The sequence below is a fragment of the Rhipicephalus sanguineus genome, chromosome 9, assembly GCF_013339695.2.
Source record: "Rhipicephalus sanguineus isolate Rsan-2018 chromosome 9, BIME_Rsan_1.4, whole genome shotgun sequence".
NCBI lineage: Eukaryota > Metazoa > Arthropoda > Arachnida > Ixodida > Ixodidae > Rhipicephalus > Rhipicephalus sanguineus.
In genome coordinates, this window is record NC_051184.2 from 52810730 (window position 1) to 52827653 (window position 16924).

General features: G+C 45.5%; 1 protein-coding gene across 2 annotated transcripts in view; it reads right to left on the reverse strand.

Annotated features, from left to right (window-relative positions):
- Positions 1–1616: 1616 nt before the first annotated feature.
- Positions 1617–16924, reverse strand: part of LOC119405142 (cell cycle control protein 50A-like) — an 80447-nt gene continuing 65139 nt past the window's right edge. For both annotated transcript variants that reach the window (XM_037671942.2, XM_049419221.1), the window contains exons 2-9: positions 15865–16109; positions 15300–15433; positions 14076–14210; positions 12668–12860; positions 11126–11254; positions 9766–9972; positions 7984–8149; positions 1617–3402 (exon numbers count right to left, since the gene is read on the reverse strand). In XM_037671942.2, the coding sequence (XP_037527870.1) occupies positions 3360–3402; positions 7984–8149; positions 9766–9972; positions 11126–11254; positions 12668–12860; positions 14076–14210; positions 15300–15433; positions 15865–16109 (1252 nt within the window). In that variant the 3' untranslated portion in view covers positions 1617–3359. The remainder of the gene's footprint in view (positions 3403–7983; positions 8150–9765; positions 9973–11125; positions 11255–12667; positions 12861–14075; positions 14211–15299; positions 15434–15864; positions 16110–16924) is intronic.

Sequence of the window (16924 nt, forward strand, 5' to 3'; positions counted from 1 at the left end):
CAGGCCTTCTTTTAGCCAAAAAAAAAGAAAAAAAAAAAAGAAAGCGAGCACGCAATTAGTACATTGTTGAAAATAGCGCAGTTAGATTTCGTTTGAACATGCCTACATATGCCTCATTGACATTTTAATGACTAGGTGAGTATTTGTCGAGTTAGAAACATAATTATGACTAATTAACTAAACCTCATTAACGAAAAAATTAGTAGTGGCTACTACAGTATACTGGGAAAAATATGCACTAGGTATGCTTCGCGTAACGACGTTCCCCATTTTTAAGTCATGCTGCGTGATATTTGGGACACCCTGTATATAAAGGGGTTCTTCCCACCACGCCATCTTCCACACTGTAGGCGCGGGAACATGGTATGTTCTTGCGATGTAGTATGCCTGTGAACTGGATTATGAACTGAAGTCACGTACTGTGGTCGGCAATGTCCTAGTGTATTCATAATTTTAACATTAAGAGCACAAATAGAGCATCGGGAACAAATACTTCACATGCACACAGCTCTTCAGGGAGTGAGAACGATGGTTGTAGAGCCAGTAAGGTCTTCCTCCACGAACAATATAGCCCTCTGCACTGAAAGGGGTCCGGAACTACCCCCTCAGGTTTGGTGAAAAAAAAAAAAAAAAAAAACACATTCTACGCACAGCAGACACTGCTATGAACGGCTCAGTAAAATTTGATATTGTGCGAAGCGTAGAGTTCACAAAACAGAGCACGAAGGTTCCACCTCCTCGAGCGCCCTCTCTTCCTACAGAGGTTTGTCCTCACTCTCTTCAAAGCTGCCGGCAGCAGCTCTTATTGACATTTAGCAAATTGCTGCTGTTGGCCAACAGCTGACGCAAATTAAGAGTGGCGCTCGCTTGGATCAGATGCTTTTCCTGCCCCAGTGTTCCGCCACATGCTGGCGCAACATTCCATACCAAGCTAAAATTACACAGTAGCAACACTAGCGTGCACTGGAATCACACTAAAGTAAGTGAATGTGTTTTATGAGGCCCGTTCATGACGCGTGCTGATGTAGCGGCTCTGTTCCGTTGCATCTCTCCCTGTGTAGCTTCCAGTGTGCTCACTGGGGTAAAAGAGAAAAACTGCCTTCGGCATGCGATAAATTCCTGTAACTCTGCTCATACTTGACGGATTTGAATTGTTGAGGCAATCGATTCGTGAGGCAGTAAACTCCGATACGGAGCTCATTCGATGATTATACTTGAAAAAGCATTTCAGGCTCCCCTAAATATCACTTCCTCAGGACTCCAATAAAGTTCTTGTCATGTCATGCGTGCCATCCAGTCATCACCGTTGACAGGCACGCAGAACTGCGTATGTCCATGGTGATGACTGGATGGTGCGCACTATACCATTGCTAATGCTTACCACTGTTTGCCTTTCATTTGACGCCGAGAGTACCAAGCACATCGAATGATTGAAACCACTTCCCCACTGCCATCGCTGCTATAACTTGTCCAGAAATATTCAAGTTATCTGTTTATATAGGTATTTGTTCATGCCCTCCCTCCCCCCCCCCTCTCTGTAAAGACTTCGGGCAATTGAGAACAAGAAAGTAGATGGATGAATGAATGAATGATCACAACTGAATAAACACAGAAAATTCTGTAAAGAACTGCAGGCTTCACATTTATTGAGGTCCATGAAATAACTTACACAGTATTTACAAAGATGAACAAACGCCACTACCGAATAGAGACAACACCAACAGCGAAACTGCGTTTAGCAGCCGATTAAGCTTTGCAAAAACCGAACGCACGCTCTCCAGCGTTTGCCACTGTACAAAGTGTTCCTAACATGGTGCTTCAACAAAGTACTTTTTTGCCCACACATGCGGCGAAGTTACAAAAGCCATCACAACATCTGACTAGACGCTTCTGCCAACCACAGTGCAACTTGAAATGACGAAATCTGGCCCAAAGGAAGTCTGCACAAGTGCATGGCATTGGTTCGCTAGTGAAGAACGGCAGGTTGCACGCAGAACTAAACTCCGAAACGTACTATAACTAGCGACAAGGCAGCGAGATCTCACAAGGAAAGAACTAGGATTTGTCATTTTGGTGCGAAGCAACACTCTATGCACATTTAAAGATTATGTTAGTGCGGTGTGTTATGTCAAAAGTCACTGAAGTGTCTCGTGTACCTTGTGTGAAAGAAAACTGCTCCATTTCGAGAAAGAATCTGTCCACTGCGACAGCTAAGAATGGCTTCACAAAGCACATAAATGGAAAACGAAATGTGTAAGATGACATAACAATGCAATTCTTTTGCTGGAACCGCAGACGTTGGGATATGTAAATTGCAATCCCACACTTCAGAGCACCGGTAAAGGGGTATGGATGTAATCTCTTCAAGTATTATGCGTCGCTCAGTCCGTGTGAACTCTCATCTTTTTGTCAATCATTTACCTCCAGCAGCAGATCAGCACAAACACGTTCAAACATCTCGCATGCCCACTATCGTGGACCAGCTGAGGTCGTCTACAGCAAAACGTCCCAGTTTCTTTAACCAAAGACGATACGCGAATGTCCTTGCATCTGGTTCTCTTTTTCATCCACAGATAGCGCTACAATACTGTAACATCATTTTCACAGTACAATACCACAAGCAAACATGACCGCAAGCACCGACGAGGACGAAGAAGGGCACAGAAGTGCGATCTTGCTTTCTTTGTCAGGTGTTCAGTATAAATAGCTGTGCACATGCAAAATAAACATTTTGTTGAAAGTCAGCGCTGCGCTTGTCTAATGTGTGCCTTTCTTCGTCCTTGTCGGTATCTGCGTTGTTCCCTTCACTATGTTGTACCAACAAGCCTAAGTGGAAATTCTTCTCGACTGCAAGCAACGTGGGGAAGCTGCTAATTTTTTCTTGTAGTTACGTACAGCCTTCTTTTCTTATATTTCGAAGAAAGTATCAATGTTAATGCATTTCTTGCATTTATAGAATGTGATAATATAGTTCCACAGAACACCGAAAAAAAAAGAGAGTAATTTGGGAATGTTTTTCCGTAAATGACTTTGAAGGCAAAGGGTTAACGAAGTACAGGGTTTTGAACACACATCATGACATGAAGGGTGAGACCAGAGCACTTGGTGACATTAAATAAATGTATGCAGGTCCACTGCAATTAAAGAAAACTATCAACCACGCAACCATCGCTTTAGAATTCTTCGAACAAGTGCTAGTAAAAGTGGCATCACAAGTAGCGACACCTCGCTCTAACGTTGAACCGGGAACATGGCAAGGCTTGAAACGGGTCCATGATATGGGCTCCCCGAGGGGAGGTCAGAAGTCCTCGTCTTCTGCGGTGGAATGCGTTGACACGCCAACAGTGCCTCGACTGCCATTAGTAGGGCGTTCTCTGGGTTATGTTCACCAGGTCATGTGTGCTGCAAGACGAAAAACGATGCAGCGCCGGGTTACTTCATCCGTGGGCTCCATTTGTCGGAACTCGCCAAATTCCAAGCACTCGCCAAGAACCAACGTAACTGCCCGTTCCATCTAGTCGTTGCTGTTGAACTTTCTATGAAAGTTATTAGTAAACCATTACCACGTCAGCCAGTTTTAATCTACCACTTAACTACTCGTGATTGCATTAGTTATGTTGCTTTCTTCAATAATGACTATCAAAAACTTATTTAAAGGATTAGCCAAAGTTCACACTTGTTTTTGTTTGCAAAGTACCATCACCCTACTTGCAGATATATGTAAATCTGAAGAGTTGTACTTCTTTTGCATCACGTGAGCCAAGGATGTACAACATGGAATGGAAAAAGTTTAACGTAACCCTTTCGGACACCACCTATGAAAAACTGTCTGTAAATGTGTCAAATCGATACATTATTTCAAGGTGGTTGATATTCTATTACAACAAAAATATTGTCATAATACATGAATTTATTTGTGCTATAGAAATTAATCCTAATTAAACTGCAATTGAATGTCTATTTATTCTAAAGTCATTCATGCTCTGTTTTTGCATAACAATGAAATCTCAGGTTAGAAATATAGTGCAAATTCATTTTCTGTTATGTTCATTTTGAAGGAAGAAAAGTTATACGTTTGACGTGGCGTGCTTAAAGCGCAATGCCGAACGACTCGTCGAATGCGGTAGTGCCTTCAGCAAAGTGATCATATGCAACAGTACGCTGCAACATGAAGTTAAATGAAGACAAATTCATTATGCAGGAGGTTCAATTCATCAAACAAAGCTCAATGTAGGTTTCTCTTACTTAGCCCCTAGTCGATACAAACAGCAAAAACAAGTGGTGTACACAATTTCATACATAGCGTCTCAAGGGGCTAAAAAATAAAGTTTAGTTCAAAATTAACCAAACCTATTGTCGTATAACTCAAACCTCGATATAACGAACACGGATATAACGAATTATCGGTTATAACGAAGTAAATGAAGAATAGCCTTGGTAATACACACAGTGGTTCGAATATACGTTTATAAGGTATTTTCGGATATAACGTGGCTATTTTCGCGTCAAATGCGACTTTGTTATAATGAGGTTTAAGTGTAGTACCGATCCCAAATGAACCAAGAGATGGTAAGCCTGATGTGTAACTATATTTGAACGCAAGTAACCGACAGATGCTCTGCTTGTTACACTACTTCGAAACAGCACACACATACATGCATTATACGGTTCACATAACATGACCACAGTGCAGAAGCAAGTTAACAGAGGTCATGAAAGACAAGCTGATGCATCTCTTTGAAAACACAGAGGTACACATCTGCATGCAATGAGTGGAATGACAGGTTCAAGAAGCAGAGAAAACTGCCTGACATGCTTCTGGTGTCAGACGAATGCAGCAAGCACACACTGCCTTTTGTAACATTAATTCAAGCAATAAAGAGATGGCATTACACTAGACACTGATAACTGTAAGTGGTTTAAGTAAAGATGGGAAACGAGGTTTTTCAGGCCGGGAAACAAAATTTTAAAGATCCACTAGTTGGCTGACTAAATACTGATCCTATTTGAAACTAGCAAATAAGGTGCATGATGATAAGAAAAACTGAGAAACGTGCGGCAACTTTTAGACCTGTAATGTACGCTAGCTGCAAGTATTGTTTTATGTTCAGATCTCACTGAGCTTATATGAAATATGCTCTGATAAGAGCTTTGTATCCCTTTGCTCGGTGAGACGTACCTGGACTGAATGAATCTGCACAAAGTGAAGCGAGTTTGTCAAACTCACTTTAGCACACACTGTGTACAAAGTGCATTAATTGCAGACAAATTAAATGTGAACAGAAAATTTGAGTGCGAAAGACACCTGTTACAGTTAATAAATGAATACAAAATAATTAATGTGCTTTCTTAATTGCATCAGTGCACAATTAACTTAGTAATCATGATGCAGGGCTAAAAGTAACTGTAAAGTACTCACAGATTGAAAGGCAAAAATTTAAGGCTAAGTAATGCACATGCTTTCATTTCCGGTGTCTACAGTCATTGTCGGATTGGCGTAATTTTGACTCGAACACATACATCAGAGTCAATGTTACCTTTAGCAGCAGATTTGCAGTGACATGACATGATTATCATATGCAATTGCTCATAGCAGTCATTATACTATAAAAAAAATTAAAAAAACCGACATCGCGTTTCCAATACGTGGGCAATGTACAAGCTGAAATCATGACATTACCCTGGTGTGAAAACAGTAATAAAGCATGCTTTCTCGTTAGACTTGACTCGTTAACATTTCACAAGTGGCCGAAGCATGCGCATCTAATACTTCTCCCAGCTTATTGCACAAAAACTCACAGTACAATGAGAACAGATGAATGACAGTATAACCAGAGGTAAAGCCTACAAGCATGACGTGTTTCGAATGGGAAAATGAAGGAACTGTGGCTTGGCCGGTGCAGACTTCGCTTTGACATTTACAAGGCTGGCAAGAGCAACACTGTGGTGTAAGTTAAGGGAGTACTGACACGATGTTGAGACATCGCAAACGGGACATTTTACGTTTCCTTGGCATGCAGTGTTAACGTTCTCCACACGCTGCAGTCAGACAACACGTATAAAGTATTTTACTTTGATTTTAAAGTTTTGGTCGCTGGGTATCTGCAAGCCAGCCCCACCGCAACGGACATTATCCCGACGAGTTAACGCAGTTTCACTGAGTTTGCGAACTCTGCGTCCTGCATGCAGCCAAAATTGCAGAAATCACTGTTGGCATCTCTGGACGACAATTCTCTCATCGTCGTTCAAATGCACCACGAGCAGATGACAGATCTGCTGCTAGTATGTTGCGAGTTGCTGTCTCCCCGTGACATCACACTGCAATGATACATCACTGAGAAGCCGCCCCCTCGATATCGAAACCGAAAGTGTTTTTCTAAGGTTGCGGTGTTAAAAATATGTTCGATGCATTCCCAGGCCCCACAATACTATTTTTCAGGGTTCTCTACACCAGTGTTTTTATTTATAGAAACAATCCAACAATATTTAAAATTCATGTCAGTACTCCTTTAAGTTTTCTGCATTGATTCCACTCTGCTTGAAAATTTGGAGCCTATGCAGATGTTGCAGTTCGATTTCTTCAGTCTTGCTGGGAACATCATGCTGTTTCGAGTGAGACAGCCTAAGACGGCTGAATCCTGAGACTAGCTACCGTGAATTCCACACAGAGAAATAGACGGTACAGGGCAGCATCAAGGAACATTGGTGTTCATAGCATAGTATAATTTGTCGGTCAAGTCAGAATTGTAAGGATGAGTATTGCGAGCGCAATGCAGTTTTGAAGGTTTGCAGCAAGGAATGCACTATCCGACGTCAAATGCCTTTCCCATGAGCCGTATTTGGTGGTGAAGCTCGTCACATCTTATTTGGTGTGCGCTGTACATCAAAACTTTATCTTGCCCCGCCACGGTGGTCTAGTGGTTATGGCGCTCGACTGCTGACCCGAAGGTCGCGGGATCGAATCCCGGCTGCGGCGGCTGCATTTTCGATGGAGGCGAAAATGTTTGAGGCCCGTGTACTTAGATTTAGGTGCACGTTGAAGAACCCCAGGCGGTCGAAATTTCCGGAGCCCTCCACTACGGCGTCTCTCATAATCATATGGTGGTTTTGGGACGTTAAACACCAGATATATATAAAACTTTATCTTGAGCATGATGACGCGGCTGTCTTGAGCAATGGCTCAAGACAGCCGCATCATGTACCAATCTGGTCACTCAAAATGATGTTGGACCTGGTGTAGCTATACGAGCCAATATGTCGAAGTGACACACATCAGGACAGTGGAAACAAAGGTGTGTGCATTACTTAGCCCAAAATTGATGCGTTTCACTCTGTGAGCACTAATAATATCTGGGGTTTTACATGCCAAAACCACGATATGATTACTAGGCACTCCGTAATGGAGGATTCGAGAGACTTTGATCACCTGGTGTTCTTTAACGTGCACTGACATTGCACAGTACACGGACCTGTAGCGATCCGCCTCCATTGAAATGAGACGGCCGAGGCCGGGATCAAACCTGCGACCTTCGGGTCAGCAGCCGAGCACCATGACCATTGTACCACAGCGGCTGACACTCTGTGAGCACTGTAGCTACGTCATCCTTCTGGTGTTCATTTTAGTAGTCGTACCTGATCTGACTAAACAAGCATGCCATTTACACTAACAAAGGATGAAGAAGTGGCAGTTAATTGAGAGGCTGAATATGTCATCAGGTTGGGCAGGTGAACAGGGTGCATAGCGTATGACACTGCTTACCAGGAGACAGGGTGCAGACAGGGTGTCGTCATGCAGGCGGCTCAGAAAGAAGCAGGAAGCGAGAGGAGGGTTGCGGCAAGCTCGCTTCAGGAATACCAGCATGCAAAGGGCAGAATGGTCTAGAGGAGGCACTATCGACAGCACAGTCGCAGTGCACGAGGACGGTGGTGACAAGGCATGCTTTGCGGGACAGCGGAGAGTGCCGGTGAGCGGCACCGACGCACTTCTTGCCAAACTTGTTGTGTATGACCAGGAAGACGAAGGCCAGCGCGAGGCAGAGGCTGCCCACGGCGATGTAGGCGATGCCAAGGAACGGGTTGCGGCCACCCAGCCACGAAGTGTTGGAGAGGATGATGCGCTTGCTGCCTTTGAACGGCGTCACCGGGTAGCCTAGCGGTTGGGAGCATGGCTCAGGAAAGAAACGTGGCATGAAAGTTCACACTGGCTAAATTTGTTTTCACTGACTACAGGAACACGTCACTGATATGCAGAATGAAAGAAGGGGAATTTTTTCGAGGAGCCTGTTTCTTCGTTAGACACAACCAAGACGAGTCCAACACACAATTAGCCAAAGAAAAGCCTAGGGAACACTAGTTGTGGTCTTTTAACTCTAGTACAGTAATTATGACGTAAATTGAAATGAAATGGATGAAAAATCGCCCTTCAAGTCGGTGAAATTATAAAGGAAATGTAATTTGAATGTTGTGGGTTCAGATCCCACTGAGGGAAAGGGTGATTTTTCATCCACTTTAATTCACTTCAATTTACGTGATAATTACTACACCACAGTTAAAAGACCACAACTAGCGTCCCCTCTGCTTTTCCTAGACTATCTGTCTGTCGGAATCACGAGGTTGTGTCTCACTGACATCTTCCTGTTCGTTATACGGCACTTGTGCTTTGAAATGCTGTTCTTGTTCACTTCCCATGAAGTCATCTTTACTAGCTCCCCATTCCCTGACATCTTCATTACATTGACTTCACCACGCTGCTGCTACAAAAATCCATAGCATCTGCTATACGGTGCCATCTTTCCAAGGTGCAGTGAAATTGCCTGTCGTGCTTAGGTCGCTAACTGCCTGTTGGGAACCTTCATCCATACATTCCTGTTCATTGAACTGTGCCAGCTCTCGTGCCTTGAAATGCCATTCCTGTTCAACTGTCAATTGCCTAAAAAAATCATCTGTATTGGCTTACCATCCCTTACACTCAAAAACTGTGACTTGACTGCTACGTTTTGCCACTGCAAACGGTCACAGCACCTGCCACGTGGCTCCATCTTTAGAAGGAGCAGCAAAATTATCTGTCATGTGTTACCAGCACTTCCGTGGACTAAGTGCCAACTGGGAAACTATATGCCTGTGCATATAGGCTTCCTAGATGGACAAAGACCATTTAGGAAGCCTGCATCAGCTAATGGGAGTGCATGTGGGCCAGCTAAGGAGCGTTCACAGAGGAATCAATTACGGGGTCACCCCTGCCCACGCCGCAACCGATTCCTCTGTGCACGCTCCTAATCCATGGCCTTCTTGTGGTTAAAAAAATCATCGTAAATAACTATAAGCGCGTGCCCTTCCTGCAACGCTACCCACAAACTGTGCCCGTTTCCAGCACTTCTGGAAAAATAAAACAAATTCAGGAGCCCTTCCCCTATCGGGAAAACGGGAGCAAGCGAAGCTTGGCATGCGCGGTTTCCTGTTTTACCCACATGCTTAGCAGAGTAACACTTCTGTTGCTACCGGCAACAATAACAGTCATGTCCAGGCAACAATGAAATGTCGCAACTTAAATGACAAGTGACCCTGATAAATGATCAGACTTAAATGTCGGAAACCGCCGATCACCGACAAGCCCATGATTGAGAGAGCGTCAATTATTAGGAAAAAAAGCGCATACAAATTTCGAGGGCCGCATTTCCGTATGCTGAAAGCACCGGGCTTTTCATGTACGGCTACGCCGCCACCGAAATCCGTAACTCATAACAAGCTTTGCTTGGAAAAGGATACGGTAGACAATTTCCAGGTCGTAGTCCCCTTTGGGCAGCGAGCTGACAAAGAGCTCGCGCGAGTGGTCCACCCGGCCGTAGAGCTTGCGGAAAGTGGGCAGGGCAGCGGTGCGCATCCACACGATCAGGGACTCGTTCTCGAACCCGCCAACTTCCTCCACGGGAACTGGCCAGTTTGGTGGCTTGGCAGTGCCGTTGAAATTCATGCCTGCGCGGGAGGGAGGCGTACGGTAAGGTAGCTTAGTTGAGTCTCGTTAGTCTTAAAGAATGCATGTGCACACACACACCAATGCCCACACGCCACACCGAGGGTCCGCAGTTCATAAATTTGCAGTATTACTCACGAGTGACCACAGCGAACCAATGTCCCAAATCTGCATCTCGCTTTTGCTGGTTGTTACATGTGCGCTTGCAGCGGGAAAGCACCACAAAAACTGAATCGCAGCGCAGGAGCAACAGTGACCACTGAAGGTTCAGTACAAACTGTAACGGGCACGGTGCAGTGCAATACCTAAATTTCTAACGCTGCACTTCGGTGACAACACAGCATAAAGAACACTCAGTCTAGAAAACGTGGCAAACATATGCGCACTTAACCAAGCCGACAAAGTTTCTGTAACCAGCTATGTGACAATTCCCCAAGGCAGGGCTCTGTGCCAAATTGACGCAAGGGCTGTTGCCCGCTTTCTTCGACACACGAGGCGTGTGCAGTCATAGAAATTCAGCAACAACGACCTTGGGTTGGACTTGTCATTGAACCGGTTTACAACTCGCCTTCAAAAAAAGTTCTGGTTTAGTTCCGAGATTGTAGGAGAAGATTCCATTTTGATTTGACACCATGATGGCTATGAAGATCTCAATCTATTTCTGAATGCCTCGAGTCGCATTTACGTGTAGCCAAAGTGTGGTGCATAGGTGTGTTCACAGGAGCTGAAACCTAAGATCAAATGACTAACCTCAGCTGGCACAAGAGTGTGTTTAGCCATTGAGAGGCCAAAAGGTGTCACCAACAGCCTGGTTCAACAGATGCACACATTGTTTTGTCATAGCAACAGACAACTCATTGAAACAAAGCCTTGCCCTTCTAATAATTGAACTCACTTTGTTATACTGTATGTGGTAATTAATTATATACATGCTCATTACAATGAGGTTTGTTTCCACAGTAACATGAAGGAACCGGCAAAGAAAAAAGAAAACGAAAAACTCAAGAGTAGTTGAGAATTTACAAACACAGCACAGTTACTTCGCTTGCCACTGTGACAGCAGACGGGGATGTCGTGATGCTTGCCCTAAAGTTACAGCCACAAAGCTATCTTTCGTGTAGCTGCTTCTGGGCTTGAATGACCTTTGACACCTACCTGGCGGGTTCCTGAACTTGACCCTGCGGTCGGTCGGCCAGGCGATCTTGTCAAACAACACGTGCACCGTGGTGGAGTCCTCGATGCTGTCCCTCTCCTGCTTGTGACGATACTTGAGGGTGAGCGTGTCTGAGCAGTGCAAAGAAACAGTGAAAGCTGCTGAAAGCCACTACTACATCACACATTTGCAGGTGCTGATGGAAAAAAATTCAAGTTAAAAGAATGCCAATGTCTAATCGCTGTATTCAGAAATTCTCCGTAGCATAAGGACACAGCTTATCGAGCTCCAATAAAAGAACACCCGACATAAACATGCCCAAGACGCTCGTTGTGTTCCCCTGGTTGTGTTCACAAGAGACACTATAATGACAGTGGATGTTCAAGTTGAGTTTGACTTGAAGTTGGTTTCTTGAATACGGTGGTAAGGGGCTTCTCCACACTTTGCCTTGGCAACCTGTTTTCAGAGTATCAAGACGTCCATTTACTGCTGCAAGTGTTTGCCACTGTGAGGAACCAGTGAAATGCAGTTTAAAGGAAGAGACAGACTGGTACAATGTTTAGAATGAAAATATCCTAGATTTCGCAACGGAAATGCAGACAACTTGAATTCCATTAGAGCTATTTCACTTTGGTACCTCTTCTGATAACAAGTTTGTAACGTGTGTTGTTCACAACGTTCACTGAGCAGATTGCAATGTTTACTAAATTCACCTTGCCCAAGTGCTATGTAACTAACTTTCATGGCAGTTCACATCATGAGGAACAATCACAGAGGATGGTATGCAATGGGCATAGGTGCAGGAAAGGACAGGTTGGCATGTTGTTGTTCCACGTTTGCGCCGTAAATCACAAGAGTTGTCTGCGAAGCTACGAGACACAAGAATTCATTATGTTACACATCTACATGCTGCGAGCTTGGCTGATCAACTACATTTCTGTAATGGTGAATTCCATTGGCAGATTCGGAGCACTTCCAGTAGCAGTTTTCCTGCTCCATTGGCGGATCTGGAGCAGTTTCTGCGCCAAGTTCACTCCATGGAGCAGCTCTCTACTCCACGAAAAGCGGCGGATTCGACCGGAAGTCGCAAGCTCCACACGCATGCGCAGAGCGTGGCGTACCGCGTGCGCGATGAAATGCGCTGTCCGATCGCGCCCGTTCTCTCCGCTCGCGGCCGCGAAGGTGAAAACTGGCGAAAGCTGCGCAAACCACGAGGAATGCTGGGCGCTTGCGAAACAGATGTGCGCTAGCGCCCCCTACCATTTGCTCTTGCAAGGGCGCTTGTGTTCCATCGGCAGATTTCCTCCGGTTGCTCTCCGCCGGAGTGCTCTGGCGTAGAGTTCGTCAGCCACTCCGAATCTGCCAATGGAATTCACCATAACTAAGCAGGGAGCTGTGAGAGTACTCCAAATGCTTACAGCGTGGTCATCAACTTCTTCGGAGTGCAACTGCTCAGAAAACTAGGAAAAGACACGCATTAGATCAGACTTTCCCGTGCGTTCACAATGTTACTGCGAAAATCATGACAAAAGAACTGAGCTGACCATTGAAGATGCTGTTTGCGATGGCACCACAGGGTGCAATGGGCTTTCCCGTCTTGGGATCCTGCGCAAAGGGTTCGCAGTCGAGGTTCGTCTGAAGCGGCTTCCCCAGGAGCTGCGTGTCGTCTCGGGACTTGACGTATCGTCTGTGGTTTTGGTAGAAGTTGGTCAGGCCGTAGTACACGTACACTTCCGACTGCAACGTAGAAGCAAGGGAACATTGAAGGAACAGCACAGGCATGCCGCCAAAGAGGCCCGTGTGCAAGGGTGTCGCGTACATGCATAAAATGACGCACAACATGAAGGAAGTCGCGGGGAGGCATGAGATAGATCTCGCTTTCTCTGGACCGTGCAAGTTGGCGAAACTGTGCAGACGCGTGACGCAAACCCAAGAGAAAGAATGCCGCACCATGAAACACAAGTATCAGTATGTCCAGTGCACTGATTTTGTCGTTTACAGAATTCTATTGAGCTGCAGTGATGTTTACTTGGGACAAACCGGTCATTGTCTGAATGGCAGGCTAGAACAGTGCTATAGCCAATGTCAGGAGATGGGTCGAACCTCGCCTTACACTGCAGCGTGCTTCCATAACCTAAACGGTGCAACAGTGGAAGTTCTGGTTGTAACATGAAAAGCTAAGGCACTTCCGAAACTTCTGCTGTTGCAAAGTTTAGGGTACAGAAACATGCTACACAGCAAAGGCTGTGGCTGTCACCTACGGCTGATGAATGCGGATGTGGTAGGCCGTGGACACTCCAAATTAAAATGTTAGATTTTTGAAGCTATTTCGATTAAAGATTGGAGACCTGAAAAGTGCATTAGCATTGCTTCGCTTTTTTTCACAACAAAGAAGCACGATCTATGGGTAGGAACAGTTCAGCTGGTTCTTTACGCTTCGAAGTGTTAGCTTCTTAGTTTAAACCTTTTATTTTGCTGAATCTACGTAGTCAACCCCATACTCATGCTTAACATTTACTTTGCTTTCTGTGCATACATTTGCATGTGTGTGATGTTGTCATGATAGGTTTATCGTGCCTGCCATTTTTTTTGTTGCTGGTCACTGATGATCTTGTGCTCATGTGCATATTGTCCAGATGCGGCATTGTTTTCTAATAAACATTCACAGTTAGTAGCGGTTGTTCTGCCTGTCTCAGCGGTTGCTCCACTAGTCTGGCTATTTTTTGGTCCCGTTTACTGTGCTTCACTTTACCAAATATGCATCACCAACAGGCCCCAAATTCTACTTTTAAAGCAGTACACTACAAGGCGTCTGACTGACGTTACACAACATTCTTCGAGTGGCCAGCAGCACAGAAAACTGGCATGCAGGTGTGAATGACAAGCCGGCGCATCTTTGCTGAATAACATTGCGCAGAAAGACGAGGCACGGACAGACAAGCATGTGCTCACCTTGAAATCTTCGGTCAGTGTGATGCGTTCAAGGCACACGCATGTCTTTTTGATGTCGTTCTGTATGACAGAGGCGCATGTCACATTTTTGCCCTTCTCCTTGCAGTCTGTGTAGTCAAACTGGAACTCTTGCACCTGCAAGCGACAGTTCGCTGTTTTACGACAGGCACAAACCAATCGAGGGAAAAAAAATAGTCTGGAAAAACCAACTCAAGTTGTTGTTTCCGTGTGTGTAGACCCCTCTTTAAGGTGTACTGACACGAAAATTTTATGTTGTCGACATTTTTTGCATCAAATGAAAGGCCAAGCCCTCAACAGCCTAGAAAATGTACTGGTAAGTGTGAGTGCACCTTGAAAAAGTAATTGCAGCATGTTTTTAAAAGCCAGTTTCGGTTCCTACTGTACCCTGAAGTCACAACACGGTATGAGCTTCTCGTCATGTGCTCTCGCGAGACATCGCTACGTTTCCATGGCCGCTCTGTTACTGGCTCTGTTGAAGTTTTAAGGCGCGAATAAGACACGGACGAAGAATAGGAACACACACAGGCGCTCCATGTGTGTGTTCCTATTCTTCGTCTGTGTCTTATTCGCGCCTTAAACTTCAAATATGTTAAACCAACAAGCCCAGTCTGCCATTCTTACATCGTATGGCTTTGTTGGCGATGCACAAGCGGCCATTTTGAACATTTTGGTGCCTGATGTCATCGCAACTAGCCATAATGGTGCGTGAAGTCACCAGAATTGGCACTGTAGCCTGACGTCACACTAGTGTTGATGTCAAGTGTGTTGGCCATGCGAAAGTGCACTTTAATGTCAAAATAAAATATCTTATCAGCATTTACTGAGGTTCAATCTTGCACAGAGCTGTCTCCATACAGAGGAGATTTCTATGGCAGAGTAAGCTCACCTTCGAAAATTCCTGTCAGTACCCACCCCTCTAACCTGTAACCAGAATCTGAAACCGGAAGCCAGAAATTGAGATTGAGTGAGGCCAACGTTACTGTTTATAACAGCTGATAGATAGCCTACATTAGATGGTATTGGATGGTAGCCAACACTGGCTGAGATTAGCCATCACTCAGCCAACATTAGCTGGTGCTTACCATAATGGTAGTGTGCAAGTGGATACGGTGCACCAAGACACCGTTTCATAAGCGCTAGGATATAGGTTCTCGCTCGTAAGAATGCAGGTTGTGGTGCCGACATCCCACAAAGTGTAATTACCTCATTGGACGAAACTAGAAGGCCGATGCCGATGGGGACGAATGCGAGGCCTATGACGAAGAAGGTTGGCAGGACCGTGCCCGCTGTCAGAATGGGCTGCCATGCCGACAACCGCTGCTGCTTGAAAGCGCTGCCTGCGTAAAAACATAGACTTTGTTTTTATACAGGAAGCAATCGTCGATCACTTCACACAAGTCAATCTGACGAGCGTGTCGCCTTCTCGTCAACGCACCGCGCGATCGCCGTTCGCAGCCGTGTTCAGACAGTTTTTAACTCCGGTTTACGACTTCGGCAAAACCGCTTTGACGTTCGCTGTTGCGATCGAAACATATCCACCGAGGGCTGTGTGTGCACTTAATGACCTCACAAATGACCGCGGACATTGGTTCCTTATTGCAAATCGGAACTGATACGCCCTACTTCACAACTTCCAGAGGTCCTACCGCCCGTGTTTTCTGATTCACACCCGCTAAGGATACCGTAACAACCCGATCGTAAGCCACAACGACGGTAATCATACGCAACAGGCTGGTCGGGGCTTCACAAATACGTTATAAAAGCTCACTCGAGGGTTTCTTGCTCTTGCGCTCGGGGTTGGACATCTTTTCCACCGCTGCACGACGACCACCGCACCGCCGGATGTTGACCGTGACGTCATTCAAGCCACGTGACAGAAACGGGTCGTGACAACTTCCGGCGGGCGTCCCTTCGCCGGAGGAGAGCTGCTCGTCTGCCGTGGTGGTGGCCTTCTGCTGCTGCTTCTTCGGTGAGGCTGCGGCTGACGTCTCCTTGGACGTCGTCGGACGGGTTCTGCGGAAGAAAACAACGCACGAACGGTACGGTGGCCGGTTCGTACGACTTTCTACCGACGCGATTTGTTCGCGTAGGTCGGCGCACCACGAAATGCTGGGCTCTCCCAGCGTGAAACATGCATGCCGGCGCCTCTCTGGCTGTCGCTCCGATTTGGACGTCTTGCGCGCCGTGAGAATTTGATTCGTGGCGTGTGTTTTCGTGTGTATGTAGTACCTCGTAGAAGGTGTGGATCCGTGAAATGTAAGCATCGCTGACAGCGTGTTGTACGCTAATCCACCCATCCACGAATCACCGAAACTCGTTTCGTTACCGGTGTCACAGAGTCACTTTCGGTCGCGATCAGGTCTGATCCCGATCGAATTTCTTGATCGAGATTGACTCCAATGTACGCAAGCTGCAGAACGAAAACAATCACTGTTGAGAATTTTGATGCCGATCAGGCTCAATCCATCAGCAGTGCATTGTAGACGTGGATGTATAGATCCTAAGATTTTGGCTCACACCCACCGTGGTTAATACCGTGGTGGATTAGCCAAGAATCGGATACCTTAGCTAAAACATCTAAAATATGGAAAAGAGCATACTTCGTCCTTTTGCTTAATAAGAAGATTTTTATCAGACTTTATTAATTAAAAAAAAGGGGGGGGCCGGTCAAATCGATTTTTAGCGAATAATAATTAATAATATGAACGAAAATATAATACAGCGTACTTTGGTTTTGGATCCGTGGTTGTGTAAATCTTACTGACTGGGCTATGAAATCTTGGAACAGCCTCTGCGCGAGTGAATATTGTACGCGATATCAGCCGCAT